Here is a 17,026-nt window from a genome sequence, read left to right as displayed (position 1 = left end):
AATCCCCTGGTTCAAGCGGCAATAATTCTTTCCATAGATCCTCAGCAACCCCAGCTGGTTCCCTAGCCCACCCCCACGCAGGACCCTCTGACCAGCATCTTCTGATTTATCCAGTTAAGCATTCACTAAGCACCTACTGTCTACCTTTAGACCACATTAGTCTTTCATTGGAGTCTTAGCTTCAGCTGAACTCACAGCACACTTGGACTTCTCCATCAAGCTCCAGTCAGACCCCACACCCTTATGCTAATTTATTCACCAGTCTTGCCCTAGAGCTGTGTTCTTTCCAACACAAGCCTGCTCTTCGGTCATTGGTCTATAATGTCTGCTGGCATTAGTGTTCTCAGTCCTGTGGCTGAGGGCCTTGTGGGCCCAAAGCAGCAAGGGCTGTGGTCCACAGCAGCAGCTGAGTCAAAGCTGAGTCTCTCTGAAACTTCATGGACGATGGGGTATGATTTTTCTTGGGACAGGTGACTGGGTCAGGCCAAGGCAATGATTTTCAGTTCTCCCAAGGCCCTCTGGCTCCATATGGTACATTTTAGGCCCCAGTGACAGCACCGTGGGCCTCTGTTAACAATGAACAGCAGAAACAAGGTGAAGCCAAGTAGTCATAATGAAATGAGTTATTGTCTTGTGAGACACAAAACATCTGCTCCTTCCTACCTCACCTGCACAAAAGTAGAAAAAAATCAGAAAAATCAATGCTATTGCTAACAGAACGTGTTGTGTTGAGTCCTCATATAAAGACTACCTATCAGAAGCATCTAGTTCTTTCGCTTGAATTTTACCCATTTGATTTTAATTATAAACTGAAAGCTATTGTAACTCAAAATCTTACAGTCTATTATGTCTTTTCACGTGGAAACATTAGGCAGATGTGAACAATTATCCCCCGTTGGATTTTTTTTTTTTTTAAGTTAAAGTCTTTGGGGGAACAGCTAAACTGTGCTTTGAATGACTGGTTTAAAACAACCTACAAGTGGATCCCAACTGGAAATGGGAGGAGGAGCCTGGGAGGCAGTGAAGGTTGGGGGGCAGAGAGGGAATGGGTCCGCTGGTGCCCCAAGGAAGTGCCCCTGACCCCACCACTGCCCCACTATCACCCAATCCCACCTTGCCCTCGCCATGCTGCTCTGTACCCCCTGAAATACTGACTTGAGGCTGGATTGTATTGAAAAGCTCCTGACTACTCTCTTTCATTACTGAAAGCTTGTGGCTGAGGCCCAGCTGATAAGCCTGTCAGTGAACCCATCCAATGTATTGAAGCCATCAAAGACCCTTCCATTTTGTTCATTTTGACCACCTATTTGCCTACACCTTATGGAGGGAGAAAACAAACCAAATCAACATTGCTGCTGATATAAGAGTCCTGGAGGTAGAAAATCTAAAATTTGAACATCTGTGAGTATTCTAATAAGACCACAAAGGGTTTTGTTTTAAACCCTTGTTTGGAACCCTTGTTGTTTGGAACCCTGTGGCAATCCCATGCAACCTTCAGACTCCAAGCCTTTGTCCTCAGTCCTAGGGAAAGCCCAGAGATGCGTGATTTCCTTGCCCTTCTGGGAATGAGAGCCCAGAGGCCCCCAGCAGAGAAGGGCCTGAACTCCTGGCCGATGTGCCAGGAAAGTTGGGTGGGCTGGGGCTGACCAAGCTCTTTGGTGTGGTGAATTCTGTCTGCAGTGTTTACTCTGTGAGAAGGAGCACTTGAGAAGCCCTGAGCCAATAGGACTCCTACACGGCCACACCCCTGAGCTGCCCCTGCAAGGGCCCGGAGGGGCATTCGCCAGGGCCAGGTGTGAGGCAGAGGGTGTTGGGAGGAGCCAGACTTGTAAAATCAGCTTGTGCCCAAGGCTCCAGAGAGGACTCACCTTGGGGGGTGGGCAGCAAAGGGAGACACCCCGTTGCTATGTACCACATCCCTAAGGTCCAGGGGTTACTGAAGGAAGAAGAGCAGGATGAGACCTGGAGGAAGAAAGTTGCATTTCCTCCAAGCCAAGAGAAACAAAGACACATTCTGGTGAAGGAGTGAAAAGGAGACTATTAGAAAACTGGACCGCAAACCTGGTCCACCCTTGGAAGATGGTTTCCATTTTGGGAAACACTGCTGATGGAAAGTCTCGCACCTCAACCGTACTTTCTTTTACGGCTGTGAGGCCTTCCAAACCTTCCCTGCCCAGGAGCCTTGCACCGTGGGAGTGTGGGCAGTGCCTGTCCCATGCCACAGAGCAGGAGTGGCAGATATCAAGCGGCTCCTAGGGGCTATGGTGAGTCCCCGCCAGACAACACAGGGGCTGCTGAAGGGCCTGGCCACCTCAGACCCGCCGTCCTTGTAACTTGTGAGGAAGGGCTACATCAAGAGCCCTTGAAGTAAGTGCCTGGGGGTACCTCTGAAGCTTATCTGAAGCACTTCCCCAAGGAGCTCCCGGCTACCTTGCCTGCTGTGGTCTGGGTGTCCCCTTCTCCACCCACGCCAGGCTCTGCTGTCGTCATTTTCCAGTACACTGAGCACACTCATCTGCTGGGCTCAACAGCCCTCAAGGTGCCAGAAAAGCTCATCCAGGACCCATTCTGGAAGCTGGGTGGCTTCTCTGAAGCCTTCGGTTCCCCTCCCACAGACTTCTCCGGGCTTCAGCAGGCTCTGCACCTGCCCTCATTCTCCCCAGCCCCTGGGAGCCTCCTCCGTGGGCAGAGTAAGGACTGCATGAATCATGGGAAAGGAGTACTTCGTGAAGTCAAGGCCATTGCAGATACTCCCTGCCCCGCCAGACTACTGAGTTCGTACCCTCGAGGCCCGCCGTGAGAAGGGCAAGGAAGCCAGCTGAGTGCCCAGGACATCTGCTTTCACCCATTTTCCCTGATGGGTCTCAAAAAAAAAATGTACCTGGTCTGGGTATGTGATGGAATGTCCTAACCATGATGTGGTCTATCGTAGCCAGCAACCCTAGTTTGGGAACCCATTCCAGGCAAACCTGCATGCAGACAGACTGTGCCTGCATGGCCTGCAACTAATGGGTTTCTAAAGGTCAGCAACAGTGCTTCCGAGCACCTCTTGGGTGGAATGAACTTCATGGCTGATGGTGTCCAAGCTTAGCCACGGTCCCCCTGGTGCTGTGACTTTCTGGCTGATGGACCAGCTCACACCTGCCTCTTCACCGCTGCCTATGGCTCCAAGGGAGAGCCATTCTTCAGAGATCATGCCCCCAACACCGTAGAGGGGCCATGGGAGGGCTTCTATGACAGCTATTCATTCAAGACCCAGTCAGTGCCTGAGAGGGTATGTGACAATGGCTTTGAAGCCACTAAGATGTTCTGGAGGCACAGGTGGACAGTGAGGGCAGGACCCTCAAGAGATGGGCAAGGATATGCAGAATATGATGGGGGCTGTGGTGACCACCATAGATGTACCACTAGGTTTGGTGAAGGATGCAGCCCAGCTGGCCTGGCTGGGCACAGACTCTGCTGCTGGAAGTTTAGGGGCAAGCTTTCCTGTGGACAAAGCTTTTGTGACAAGTTCTCTCGTGACCTCCAGTCTGTCTCTTCTGGAGACAAAATCATCCCCTCTGAGTCTGTTTCAACTTCAGTTAAAACCCACTGACTTGGGGCGCCTGGGTGGTTCAGTGGGTTAAACCTCTGCCCTCAGCTCAGGTCATGGTCTCAGGGTCCTGGGTTCAAGCCCCTCATCGGGCTCTTTGCTCAGTGGGGAGTGTGCTTCTCCTTCTTTCTCTGCCTGCCTCTCTGACTACTTGTGATCTCTTTGTCAAACTAAATAAAATCTTAAAAAAAAAAAAAACACCCCACTGACTTGAGGTGGGTGACTCAATCAGCTAAGCATCTGCCTTAGACTCAGGTCATGATCATGGGTCCTACGATCAAGCCCTGTGTCAAGCTCTCTGCTCAGACTCCCTGGGGAGCCTGTTTTTCCCTCTACCCTTCTCCCCTGCTCATGATCTTTCTCCTTGACTCTGTCTCTCTCAAATAAATAAATACAATCTTTAAAATAACAACAACAACAACAACAACAACAAAAACCCAGTGAGTGACCTTGAAGCTCAGCTCCCTCTTTGAGTCCTTCACAATTACTTAGGTTCTCAGAGTTAGAATTCTCATTGAGGTAGGTCCTCCTTCTAGTCACCTCTTGTGCTGTGTGTCCTCTCTGCTCATCCTGGGGCCACTTTCCCAGGGTGGGGGTGGGGGGAACAGATGACAAGCCAGGGTGCACCTAGGGGTAGACTTGAAGCCACGAATTCCTCAGGGAAGTGAACAGTTCTAGCAAAGGGGAATGAACCTGAATCTGTTGCATTTATAACCAGTAAAAATAATCTATACTGGTATCACAGACAGAAGCTACTGTCTGTGAAGACTTCTCCCAGTCCGCCCCAGCACAAGGATAAGGTGGCTGTGCCAGCAAGTCTGACCCACAAAGCTGAGCCATGTCTAGAACCACCATGGTTCTAGTCACTTCTGTCTTCTAAACCTCTCTTTTCCTTGCTTTCTCCCTTCATGCCTCACAGTTACTTGGGGGAAGTGAGCGTCCCAGGCACTTCCTGCTTGGAATAGCCTGAAGGAAACCTACGGCCGTCCTCCAGAGTTAGAGCCCAATTCCTGGCTTCAGCCCATTTCATTAAGAGACCACCCAACGTACCATGCAGGTCACTGGAGTGGATGGAGATTGAGGGATAGGGTCCTCAGTCCTGAGAAGTCATCACGCAGGTGACTGATGCCTCCGCACCTAGGGAGAACATGGAAGGAAACAGGCCCTTACTGGTAGTGTGTCCTGCTTATGGATGCTTCTGTTTGCCTGTCCAATCAGTGGTCCCAAAGATCACACCTTACCCCCAAGCAGAGCACCTGCTTTTCTCCCCCTCCAACCCTGGCAAGCCCACCATCTGCTTAGGAGTATGGTATTATAATTTTTATTGCTTATTTTGAAGTGAGTTAATTCTTGGTTCCCAGATCATGAGAAATCTTCCAGGGAAACAGAGCACAGAATGGACCATTAGTTTTCTTTTTATTTTTTTAAGTATATACAAATATTTCAACAGATCATTAAGAAAAATTTGTAACTCTCTGGTCCTTGCAAGAGACATCAAATGCGCTTTTGTTTCTCAAGAGCTGGGATGTCTATATCTAACATGACTGGGAGAGACTGTTGTGCTGAAATCCTGTCACCATGGTGGATTTTATCTTCAATGAGTGAAAACGACAAATCACAAGCAACATAGTTCTCTATTGCACTAGCAGGTGGGCGGAGTTCCAGGGAGTTGTGCAGCGGTCATTCCTAGTGTGGCAGTCAGTGTGAGCATTGTAATGTGTTGGTTCTTCTCACTGCTCCCTTCCTGCCTCCTGTGGACCAGGGACTGAGGCTGAATTCTAGCACTGTTTGTTATTTATTCACCATTGTAAAGGAATTTTCCTGTTGGGGAAGAAAACAAACCAAAAAAACTCAACAAGCCAACCTGACACCTTATAAGTTTATTATATTACAGATTTAACCAAGGAGGCTCGACTCTGGATTCAGAAACTTTGTCAACTGGGCACCTGGGTGGTTCAGTTGAGTGCTGGACTCTTGATTTCAGCTCAGGTCATGATCTAGGGTTTATGATCTCAGGATAATGGGGTCAAGCTCCCCCCCCAACCCCAGGTTGAGCCCCAGGTCAGGCTCTGCACTCAGCAGGGAGTCTGCTTTTCTCCCTCTCCCTTTGCCTCTCCCTTGCTCACACACTCTCTCTCAAATAAATAAATCCTTTAAAAAAAAAAAGTTAATCTAGTCATCCCTTTTATTGAAACTGTCCATATATTTTTAAACCAAATGACTGTGATAGTACATGATTTAGGGCTATAAGTGTTCATCATCTTGACAACCAAGGATACCGGTGAATGGTCTGAGGTCTAAGAGGCTCTACTACTCTATTGAGAGACAAGGGAAGAAATCCCAGAGGCGGGCGTTGGCATATGTCCTCTCTGCTTTTTAATTTCCAACAAAAGACAGTGACCTCATAGTTACAAACATTTCCCCTATATTATTTGGGTCAGACAGAGCTTCATTCTTCAGGGAAAACAGGCAGCATGAACTAAAAAGAGGTGCCTTTGGCTGATAAGTCATCCAGTCCTGGGCATCACGGACTGTAGTGAAGACAGGATCACTGCAGAAAAGCGAGAGAGTGGGAATGAACCTACCACCCCCCTACCTGGTCCCCTACCTGGTCCCCTACCTGGTCCCCAACCTGGACCCCCACATGACCCACCAGTACTCAGCCCACCAGTTCCCCTGATGTGTTTATCAGAGGACATGTCTTTTTGGAGTCCGACGAGATACACGAAGGAGGGCAGACACTGAAACAGACAAGGCTTACCTTGGAAAGGTCCTTGGAAGGAGAGTTTACCCCGGGATGACATTCACCTCTGTCTTTGAGTAGAAGATTGGCGGGGCCTGGCAGCCCTGCAGCCTGGGCTTCCTTCCAGGACTGCAGCACCCCTACAGGCAGTTGAGCAATGTGACCCTGGCAGCGAGGAGCCCTGGACAGGCCTCTGAGGCTGGGGAGCTTGACTGGTACTTCACCGGGGAGAAATGGCACTGTCCCTGGAGACAGCACGCTTGCCTGGACTTTAAGAGCCTCCCTTTGTTTTCTCTTCAGGTATCCCACCGCCTGATCTCTTCTCCCCTTCCTGCTATAGCATTTTGCTTAGCAGGAGGCTGGGAGGAGGGGGGGGAGAGGGGCGTCTATAATTTTACACAAGCAGTATAATGTGTGATGTTGGATAAGTCACTTAAATTCTCTGTGCCTCAGCTGCCACAACTGTAAAAATGCATATTATAATCACATTGACTTGCTAGGACTGTTAGCAAGCAGTCACCAAAATCCTCTCAAAGAACATTCCCTGGTTCCCCATCAGAGCTCCATGCAGGCTAGCCATGGCTACAAGAAGCAGGGGAGCAATCTCTTCCACTGTGTCTCCTTCCTGGATTTCTACTTCAATAAAACAGACAGTGGCCTCTCCAAACTGAGCAAAGATGGTCAGAAAGTGAAAGGTCTCACCTGGTCTTGGAATCTGTCCATTCTGGTGGTATCCCCGAGGTATCAAAGGAGGTTTGCATGTGTGTGTGCCTCTGTGTGTGAGGGTCTCTGAGTTACACAAAGTCTTTGCCCACACGGTAAAGTTTTATGGCAATGGCAAAAGGCAGAATCAGGTCTGTTGGACTGGTAGGGCTCAGGCTTCAGGAACATGTGGATAAAATGTAACTAACGTTATCTTGGTTCAAATTCCTTTTTTGTGACTGACTCCTGTCTCAGTGAACCTTTGCAGGGTTTCTGTTTGTTTTTCTCTCAGTTATAGCAGAGAGGAAAATAAGCGCATCCAGATCTTTTCACGTGGAGATAAACTGATGCCAAATTAGGTCTGTGGAGGCCTCATTTTGGCTTCTCTGGTCACCACGCTGAAAATATTTTCATGCACGTTGAAGACAGTCCATTAGCTCTTGGCAAAGAGAATTCAGTTTCAAAGCTGCCCTTTTCTAACAAGCCTCCCCTTTCTCAAGCACGAAGCCTTGCTGAAGGGAGGCTGCCCCGCATTTATGGAGAAGAAGGGCAAACTCCATCTGCAATTTGCCCTGTCGCGGCCCTGAGATCCCTGCACCTCCACGACGCCCCTGAACTCAGATTTGGCTCAATCTTGAAGCCCCAGGTATGCTGCCCAGGTCAAAACATCACCCTCCCTTTCCGAAGAGAAGCATTTTTATTTCAAAAGCATATAGTATGAGCTTTGGAAAAGTAGTTTACAAACTTCTTTGCCTCTGGGGAAGGCATGTCCATTCACATCCAAAATTTTCCCTCAAATGCCTCCTGTGCTGCACTGACTGAGCTAAACTCAGGAACAACACAACCGAAGAGGAAACAAAGAAGTTTCACCCTCCATCTGTTAGAGTGAAAATACAAGCCCCAGTGATGTGGGGCAGGCCTGGATTCTTACTGGGATCCTTAGGTTCCTGGGAGAAAAATCCAGTAGATTTCTGGGGTAGTACCTAACCACCGAGTGTAGATTCCTTGACCTACATGTGCTCGGAGCGAAGCCTCCTTCACATAGGGAGCGAGCACTGTCGCAAAAGGTGCTGAGGTGCTAAGGATCAATATTCACTGGCAACCAGCATTTCGGAGCATGGTTACCATGGCAACATTGTCAGCCCCAAATGACTGTCATGAGGTGAAAAAAGCCTCTTAAAATAAATGAAACCAGAAAAAGTATATTTATAAACCTCTTACCAAACACCTATCTGTTCACAAAGTAAGATGTGTTCTTTAAGCAATAGATACTCAAAGATGCGGGGAAATTTCATGACACAAACATTTTCTTAAGTTGAACGAATTTTTATTCACCCCCTCCACAAAATGGCTTGTCAAAATAACTAATAAGGATTTTTTTTTAATGGGAAGAATTCTAAGGAATTATGGGCTTGTACACTTAGATATTACACAATTGTGACATTAAAATTCTGCATAAACGACTGATAACTTATTTGAGATTTGTAAAATGGTAGTTGACCAAGGGGGTTTCTTATGTCTCAGTTGTATAAATTATTTCTGGCAGGATCAATAAACATAGTGTCAAAAGGTCTGTTAAGCAACGGGGGAAAGACATTGGCCATGCAGAGGAAAACACCTGGACACAGTTTTTGCCTTGTTCTTGTGAAGCTCCATCCCTCGCCTGCCTTTTCTTACTGACAGAACCACAATTTTATTTAGAGCAGTAATGTGCCCAACCCCAAAGACTCAATTTCAGAGCCTCCCTTGAAGGTAGAGGTGGCCATACGACACAGTTCCAGCCAGGAACATATAGGCAGAAGCTCCCGAGGAGGCTATTGTTGGGAGAAGATTCTCCATGGTCTCAGATTTCTGTTTATCTTTCAAGCTGGGGCCCTGACAGTCTTTTCTTTTTAGATATCTTCTCAAACATGTCTGAAAGGCTTACAACCTTGGAAAACAGACATACTGTCTCGCCGGGATAAAGGGAAGGCTTGTTTGGAACCTGGGAAGACAAAAATAATGTTTCACTCCAGAGTAAAGGACAGGACTGCCTACTGCTATTATATAAGATTTGGGGTCCCTAAGCACAGGGCTCCTCTTCCGTAAGGCAACCTACTATGTGTGCAAGCATTCCTGGGGGTCTATCTGGATTTCCAGATGAAGATAGGAAAAAGCTCTTGGCTCCATAGCCCTTCTCCTTTTTTGCTGCCTTGAGATGCAGCCACCAATTTGGGATCATATGGTCATGAAGCATGAAGATGAAGGTGTACATCTTAAGATGTCAGAGCAGATGGGGCACCTGGGTGGCTCAGTCGGTTAAGCATCTACCTTCAGCTCAGGTCATTATCTAGGTGTCCTAAGATCAAGCCTTGCATTGCCCTTCCTACTCACTGGGGAGTCTGCCTCTCCCTCTCCTTCTGCCCCCTCCCCCTGCTCACGTTTGCTCTCTCTAAATAAATAAAATCTAAAATGAATGAATGAATGAATGAATGAATGAATAAATAAGGCAGAGCAGAAAGACAAAGAAACTGGGTCCCTGATAGTGAGTTACTGAGCTAGCCCTGAGTTGTAATTTCAGACTTTTTGTTAAAATGAGATAAATGAGCTCTACTCGTCCGGGTCAATGTTAATTTTCTTTCCCCATGCAAGCACATCCCTGGAGCTTGTGTGAAACGTAGTGACATAGTAATTACTTAATGGCAATTGTGTCCAACATGTACACCTTAGGGCTCTAGCACGTTACTACTTTCCTTTCTTCTTGGTCTTGATTCTACCTCTCTGCGAATTAACATTATATATTATGTCTTATAAGCTAACTCAAATCCTTTTGGGAAAGCCGTGTGTAAAATCAATCTAACAAGTACAATTTCGTCCTTGGCCAAACTTATCCCTAAGCTTTTACGAGTTATCCCTTAAGTTGTTAGTCAAGAAGGCAATAAAAACAATAGGACTTTTTCTTCAAGCTTCTGTCACAAGGTCTGCCTTGTCACCAGTGTATATCCAGCACCCAGTACCGCAGCTGTCTCATAGTAGGCCCTCAAGTATTTTTTGACCAAGTCTTCATGAATGTTCTCCTTGTCAAATATGTTGGCCCAAAGAAAATAACGATTAAACAAGTATTTCATCACATTGGATCATGCGACTACACATAGTCACAAATCATGCGACTACAATAAGTGTTTTGAGAAAAGACCACAGCTCAACTTCAAAGAAACTGTCCATCAGTATATGAAGGGATAAGCCGAATGTTGTGCCTACAATAGAATATCATTCAGTCATAAAGAGGAAGGAAATTCCAATGCATGCTGCAACATGTATGAATGAACCTTGAAATCATTCTGCTAAATGCAATACCATAAATATTGCATTACTTTTGTCTAAAGAAATAAATATTATTACATTTATACAGGGTCCTACCTAGAGCAGGCAAATTCAGAGACAGAAAGTAGAATGACGGTTTCCATGGGGGGAAACCCCATGGGGATGGAGGAATGGGAAGTTACTGTTGATTAGGGTATAGTTTCTGTTTGGGATGATGAAAAGTTCTGGAAATAGATAGTGGTGATGATTGCGCAACACTGTGAACATAATGCCACTGAATTGTACATTTAAACATAGTTATCATGGTGATTTTTATGTTGTATATATTTTACCAAATAAAAAAAATCAGCGAAACAGATTTAGTCAAAAAAGGTGGGGTTTGTTTGTTTTAGGAAGAGCAAATAGAACAGACTTTAAATTTTTGTGGGTTTTGTTTTGTTTGTCTTTGCCTCCTCTAAGTCCTGCCTGTCTAAGCTACGAAGCCGACTGAGATGCCCCCACGACATTGCTGAAGCCTTTCGAGCTGTGGGCTTGAGCGGTCATGTGATCAGGAGATCCTACGTCATTTGGAAAGATTTCCAGTTCTGCAATTTTATTCCAATTCTTTAACTCTCAGGAGCATGCATCATCAGAGCTCCCCTACCCCCACCTTCCAGGCGTATGTTGGGGCAGAATTTGTTTGTGAAAATATTATTTTAGGATTCCTTCCACTCCTATCATCTGCTTATTTTCCTTCCTGCATATTTCATAATATAGCACAGAGATTTCTGATTCAGCAGTTAAAATAGTCTGTGCATTCGTTATCACTTCCTTGTGACCCACTTTATACACAATTACTCATGCTGGTATTGAAAGTTCAGGTTTCAAAAAAATTCCTAGGACTCAAGCATGCATCTTTGGGCATAATAAAAAATAATAAAAATTTTTAAAAGGAGGGGATAAGATATTGACTGAGTATCTGTTGGTAATCCTCAAAGGACCCCAAGCAAATGAGTCCTGTGATTTCCCATCTCTTTGACTCTCCCGCAGAAGCTCTCACATTACACCCTTTTCGTTTATTCCCCACCCTTAATCCCACTTTTTCCACCTCCTTCAACTCTCCTTTCCTTCCTTGCCAGTACACCTCTGCCTCCAATTCCTCACTTCCATCTGCTGTGGGTCCCTGCGCTAAAGCCACAGGTAACTCCAGGGCAGTGTGACAGAGTCCCTGCTCTGAACGGGCGTAAATGCCAGTGCGGTGTGTCACTTGAGCGTGCTACAGCGCCGTGAAATGCAGAGTTCTGGGCAACCCCGCTCCCCCGAGAATCTGATTTAGTTAGTCTGCACTTTTCACAGCTCCCCAGAGGATTCTAAGTGGGATCTTAGGAACACATTTTGAGAACCACTGTGATGAGTTGGAAGGCAGTAGAAATCCCTTCTGGGCTATTCTGATAGAACAGAGAAAGGAGAAACAGAATTGATCAGAGAAAGCGAGGGAAAGCTTTCAAAGAAGAACAGCAACTAGACAGGCGGGAGGCACAATAGGCACTGTCCCCTGCTAGCACCACACTCCCCGTGCCCCCAGGACCTGGGATCCCATTCCTCCCACCCAGGGCCTATGGAACATTTGGGGAGGACAGGAGACTCTGGGACAAGAGGATACACTCATCTCTGAGAGTGTCCAGGTAGATGACACCTTTTAGTGGGGTACCCTCCCTGTCCCTGAGCCCCAGCTCCAAAGCAGTTGCCTAGCAGAGAGCCCTGGACAAAGTCCTTCATCTCTCCAGCCTCAGGTGAGGGATAGTGTTATCTGCCTTGCAGGCTTGGTGCAAGACTTAAATGAACCAATGTGTATCAAAGTCTTGGTACACAATTGAAACTCAATACACCATAGCTAATGCTAGTCTTATTATTCTAGATTTTTCTTTAGGAGAAATTCCTAGAAGTGGGATTACTGGAATAAGGAGAATGTTACTAAGAGGAATACATAGAAACCATGAGTTCTGAGTTTCATAAGTGTCTCAGTTTGACTGCTAAAGATAAGGATGTTCATTCACATTTATGACACTAGGTGCTTGGGAGGATACAGACCAACACAGCAACAATAGACCTTTCTGGATGAGAGGGGCAAAGGGTGTTGCCTGTGTTCTTTGTCCATTGCCAAATGGCAGCCACTATCTTCCTCCCTTTCCTCCTCCTCCTCGTCTCTTCTCTCTTCCTTCTGTAACACACACACACACACACACACACACACACACCACTTTCTTCCAAAATCTGGGTGAATCTCTTTAAATTAACACTCTCTATCTTATGACCCAGCAATTGCACTACTGGGTATTTACCCTAAAGATACAAACGTAGTGATCCGAAGGGGCACGTGCACCCAAATATTTATAGCAGCAATGTCCACAATAGCCAAACTATGGAAAGAACCTAGATGTCCATCAACAGATGAATGGATAAAGAAGATGTGGTATATATATACAATGGAATATTATGCAGCCATCAAAAGAAATGAAATCTTGTCATTTGCGACGACGTGGATGGAACCAGAGGGTATCATACTTCGTTGTCTTTCTCTGATTGACTTATTTCACTATCATATGATCTCCCTGATATGAGGAAATGGAGAGGAAATGTGGGGGGTTTGGAGGGTAGGAAAAGAATAAATGAAACAAGATGGGAACGGGAGGGAGACAAACCGTAAGAGACTCTTAATGTCACAAAACAAACTGAGGGTGGCGGGGGAGGGAGGTAGGGAGAGGGTGGTTGGGTTATGAACATTGGGGAGGGTATGTGCTGTGGTGAGTGCTGTGGAGTGTGTAAGCCTGGTGATTCACAGACCTGTACCCCTGGGGCTAATAATACATTATATGTTTATAAAAAATATTTAAAAAATTAAAAATAAATTAACGCTCCCTACCCCATACTCCACCCAGGGGACTCCTATCAAAATGTAAATATAATACCTGGGAAAAGTACCACATTGAACCCGCTAGCACACCCCTTCCCCAGGTTATTGATCCAATCAGCTAGCTGCTAACACCTGACCCAGAATAAGGACAGATGGGAGGTCTGGGGTGAGTCTATCCCAGAAGGGCAAGGCCAGAATAAGAGTGGTGGCAGGGAAGGTCCTGAGAGCTAGAAGGCACATCCAAAATCATCAGATAGTCAAGATAAACCAAAATCCAAAGCAGTGGGCAGGTTTCCAGAGGAGGCCCTGAAAGAGAGTGGCGACCCTGCTATCTGAGGTGTCTGGAGGCAGAGGAACGAGCTGTAGGACCTTTGGCTCTCCCCTGCTCAGTTCAGTAAAAGACCAATGATGGCGGGAAGGCGATCATCCTGAGAATGGAGATTGCTTATTTGCGCATGCCTCCTCTCCTTGGCATATATGTGATACCAGCAGGTTACAGTTTGTACAGGTAAAAGCAATCCTAAGCTCTCAGAGTAGATGCGCCACAAGGGTTTGGAATGATTCCTTAACACAAACGTTTTCTGTACGAAAACTTCCCTTTCTCAACTATCTTATTCTGTAGCTGTATCACTTTTGACTATAGGGTTGATTTTAGGAAACCCAAATCCCCTAACATTCCTAAGAATATACTAAAATCTACTTTTTTACAGAAATGCTTTGAGAGACTGGTATTTCTGAAGGACAGCTTTGTTGTTTTGGCTTTTCCCAAATTCTTTTAATCCAATTTGGGGCAGATACACTTTTTCTGTAGAGCTTAGAGCAGTTCCCTGTCCAACCCAGAATGTAAACTTCACATCAGAAACCAAATTTTAAAAAAACAACAACAAAAAAGAAAAACAAAGAGATTTCCACAGTCTGGGTGGAAGAGAAGATGCCCAGATTGTCAACAAGGACAGACAAAGGCTGACACTATCTTGCATTTGTGATAACAAAAGCTAAAGGGAGATGGGAGGCTGACAGGAAAGGGCTGGCCAGGCTGTAAGGCCCTGTTATGTCCACTTCCCCTAAGCTTGCCGTCAACCCAAACTGCTCTGACCAGCTTCCGCATGTTCTATTACTGCCAACGAACCCATCAGGAAGGAAATGTTCTATCCCTTCTTCAAAGAGGAGGCGGTCAAGAAGAGAAAAATCCCATCAAGTGTTGGCTCTTCAGGCCTGTGAGGTTTCCACAGAGACCAGTGTCTGGAAATTCAAATCAAAGACACTGTGGCAGTACAAGAGGAATTCCTAAAGAGTGATTTTTTTTAAATGATTTTTTTTAATGATTCAACTTTTATTAATCAGCATCTTGCATCTAGAAGAAACAAAATACGTAAGACAGTAGAGCCAGGAGAGCTCCCTGGACAACCACAATAAAATAGGTGCGGACAGGGCTCAAGAAACCATCTGAATGGATGGAAGCAACACCCTCTGAGAAGGGGCCCGGACCCAGGGTACTCCGGATCTGGGCCAACGGCAGCACTCCAAAGGCTGGTATCTGAGAACATCAAGTCCTGCACCCCCAAAGGTAAGGATGGGGGAAACCTTACATCTACCTTGAGGATGCGTCTGTAGGTCTTATTATGGGATGAGCTCTCAAAGGTTGGATTTCCCACCAGTGGCTTATAACACAGCCCTCCTATACACCACAGATCAACCTTCTCATAGTATACTCTCCCTTTAATCATTTCTGGGGGCAAGTAGTCCAGAGATCCACACATTGTTCTCCTCAGAGATGGGGTGTTCACAGATCAGCCAAAATCTGAAATCTTCACCTCACCCTGGAACCCCAGCAGTATGTTCTCCAGCTTCCCTACAGCTAGGGAAGGCCTGACACACACAGGAGAGTGGTTGCCACAGTGACCACGTAAGCCAACAGAAGCCGAAGCACCCCAGGGTCTCCAAGCCATACTCAGCAGCCCTCATCCCTCTCATTTTCTGTCATTCTCCACAGAACAGACCCTCCAGGAGAAAACTGACGTCTGATCTGGGAGCCCGAGGCCCATACTTCAGAGGAGGCTCCCACGTCTGGGGTCTCACCGGGCTCTGTGGGTTTCTGTTCCCTAGGTGAGGATCTCCTCTGGTTGTCGAGGGAAGTCTTCCTCTCTGCACCTTTTAATAATTCTGGACAGAAAGGAAAGCAAGCCCCCAGGCAGGCAGGCAGGCAGGCATGCAAACCTGGACAGAGAACAGAAAACAGAGGAGACTGGGACAGGGAGGGACAGGCTACCACAGGGGGAGGCCTGAGGGGGGATCTCACAGCAAGGATGGTGGGAGGTATGGTAGTGAGTGGTGGGTGGCCTTTCTTTCTGCTTATCAGAAGAGATGGCAAGTAGGTGTCTACAGAGCTGGGGATAGCTAGAGCTTCCCTTTCTGAGGCTAAAGGGATGTTGCATCTGGTCTGTCCTGGGTCCTCTTTTCTACTCACTTTCCCTCAGGGCATCTCACATACTTCTACAGCTCCAATTTACATCAGTGCTGGGGTTTCCCAGACTTCACTGCAGTCCAGACTCACACACCCACCCTCTGGCCAGTCATCCCCATGAGGATGTCTTATAGACCCTTCAAACCCAGCCTGTCCTGACAACCCTTTGCCTTTCCAACTAGTTACACCCCCCAATTGGGTCTTCTCATCTTGGTCAATGCAGGGGTGGGGGCAGTCCACATACACCGACTCACTCAAATAGATAACTTTGCCCACCCTCCCAACTCCATCTTGCCAATTACCAAGTCCTACAAACTTAACTCCTAAGAGACCCTGACCACCAGCTGGGAGCTCAGGCTACTGTCAGCTCTCACAGCATTACTGTGACAGCCTCCTTCCTTTCTCTACTCTTTCCCTCCTATAAATCCAGCCAGGGTGATTTTCCTCACAAACAAATTTGACTTATTTCAAGTCTCTTTCTAGATCCTCATTCCCATTTAACACATTCAAGGCTTAAGTCTGGCATTAAGGGCTCACAATTCTATTCAGAAACAAAGCTTTTTACAAAGTTCCATTCTGAACTATTTTAAGCCCACAAAAAGGAAGATGGAATACAGCAGCACACATGTATCCATCCCCTCACTTTAGACACAAGACCTTACCAGAACAGCCAAAGCTTCCTGAGGACTCCCACATCCCCCTCCTCAACCACAGAAGTCACTGCTATCCTGCATTTGTCATTATTCCTATTATTTCTTTGTAATTTTACTTAACATGGCTTCTTTATTTCCTTATAACTTATTCTTCCTTGTGAGCCTCTTTTGCTGGGTAAATTTTGGGTTTTAGTACGGTCCAGGAAATGCTATGAAGAGCTTATTTAAATATGGACTCCCGTCAGGCACATTCTCAGGTTCTTGGGTTTGTCTCTTCTTCCCCTCGTTGCTCTCCAACCTGTGCCCGGGTGAGTGAGAGCAGTGTTGTCTTTTGTGACCTTATGATTGGACGTCATAGAAGACAAGGTGTTCAAAACCATAACACGTCTTCTAGATTCTTACTGGTTTCTGCTACAGGGTGGCTGGGAACTCCTCTTCTGGTCTCTCAACTTAGTCAGGGCTCAGTCATTCTGCTCAGCTTCCCCTAGCATTCTGAATCCAAGGGCTCTCTGCTAGTCTCCTCTCCTGCCTGTGACCTGAGTGACCCACCCAGCCTTTGCTACGGGCTTACCTGGTCCTTCACCATTGAAGATTCCAGTCAACTCTCGGACTCTCAACTCAACAATCTCCCATGACGTAGGAGAAACTCTGAGTCCTGTCTATGTCACAAGGAAAC

The 17,026-nt window shown here is 46.5% G+C and overlaps 1 protein-coding gene across 1 annotated transcript in view; it reads right to left on the bottom strand.

The window, feature by feature from the left end:
* The window catches only part of LOC123388856, a 56,797-nt gene that overhangs the window by 25,964 nt on the left and 13,807 nt on the right, over positions 1 to 17,026 (bottom strand). The window contains exon 3 of the mRNA XM_045069197.1: positions 4,643 to 4,729. Within this exon, the coding sequence (XP_044925132.1) occupies positions 4,643 to 4,645 (3 nt within the window). The 5' untranslated portion in view covers positions 4,646 to 4,729. The remainder of the gene's footprint in view (positions 1 to 4,642; positions 4,730 to 17,026) is intronic.

The sequence above is a fragment of the Mustela putorius genome, unplaced genomic scaffold (assembly GCF_011764305.1).
Source record: "Mustela putorius furo isolate JIRA1106 unplaced genomic scaffold, ASM1176430v1.1 tig00000129_pilon_pilon_pilon, whole genome shotgun sequence".
Taxonomy (NCBI): Eukaryota; Metazoa; Chordata; class Mammalia; order Carnivora; family Mustelidae; genus Mustela; species Mustela putorius.
The sequence above is the reverse complement of the archived record's forward strand: the minus strand, read 5'-3'. Positions and strand labels throughout refer to the sequence as shown.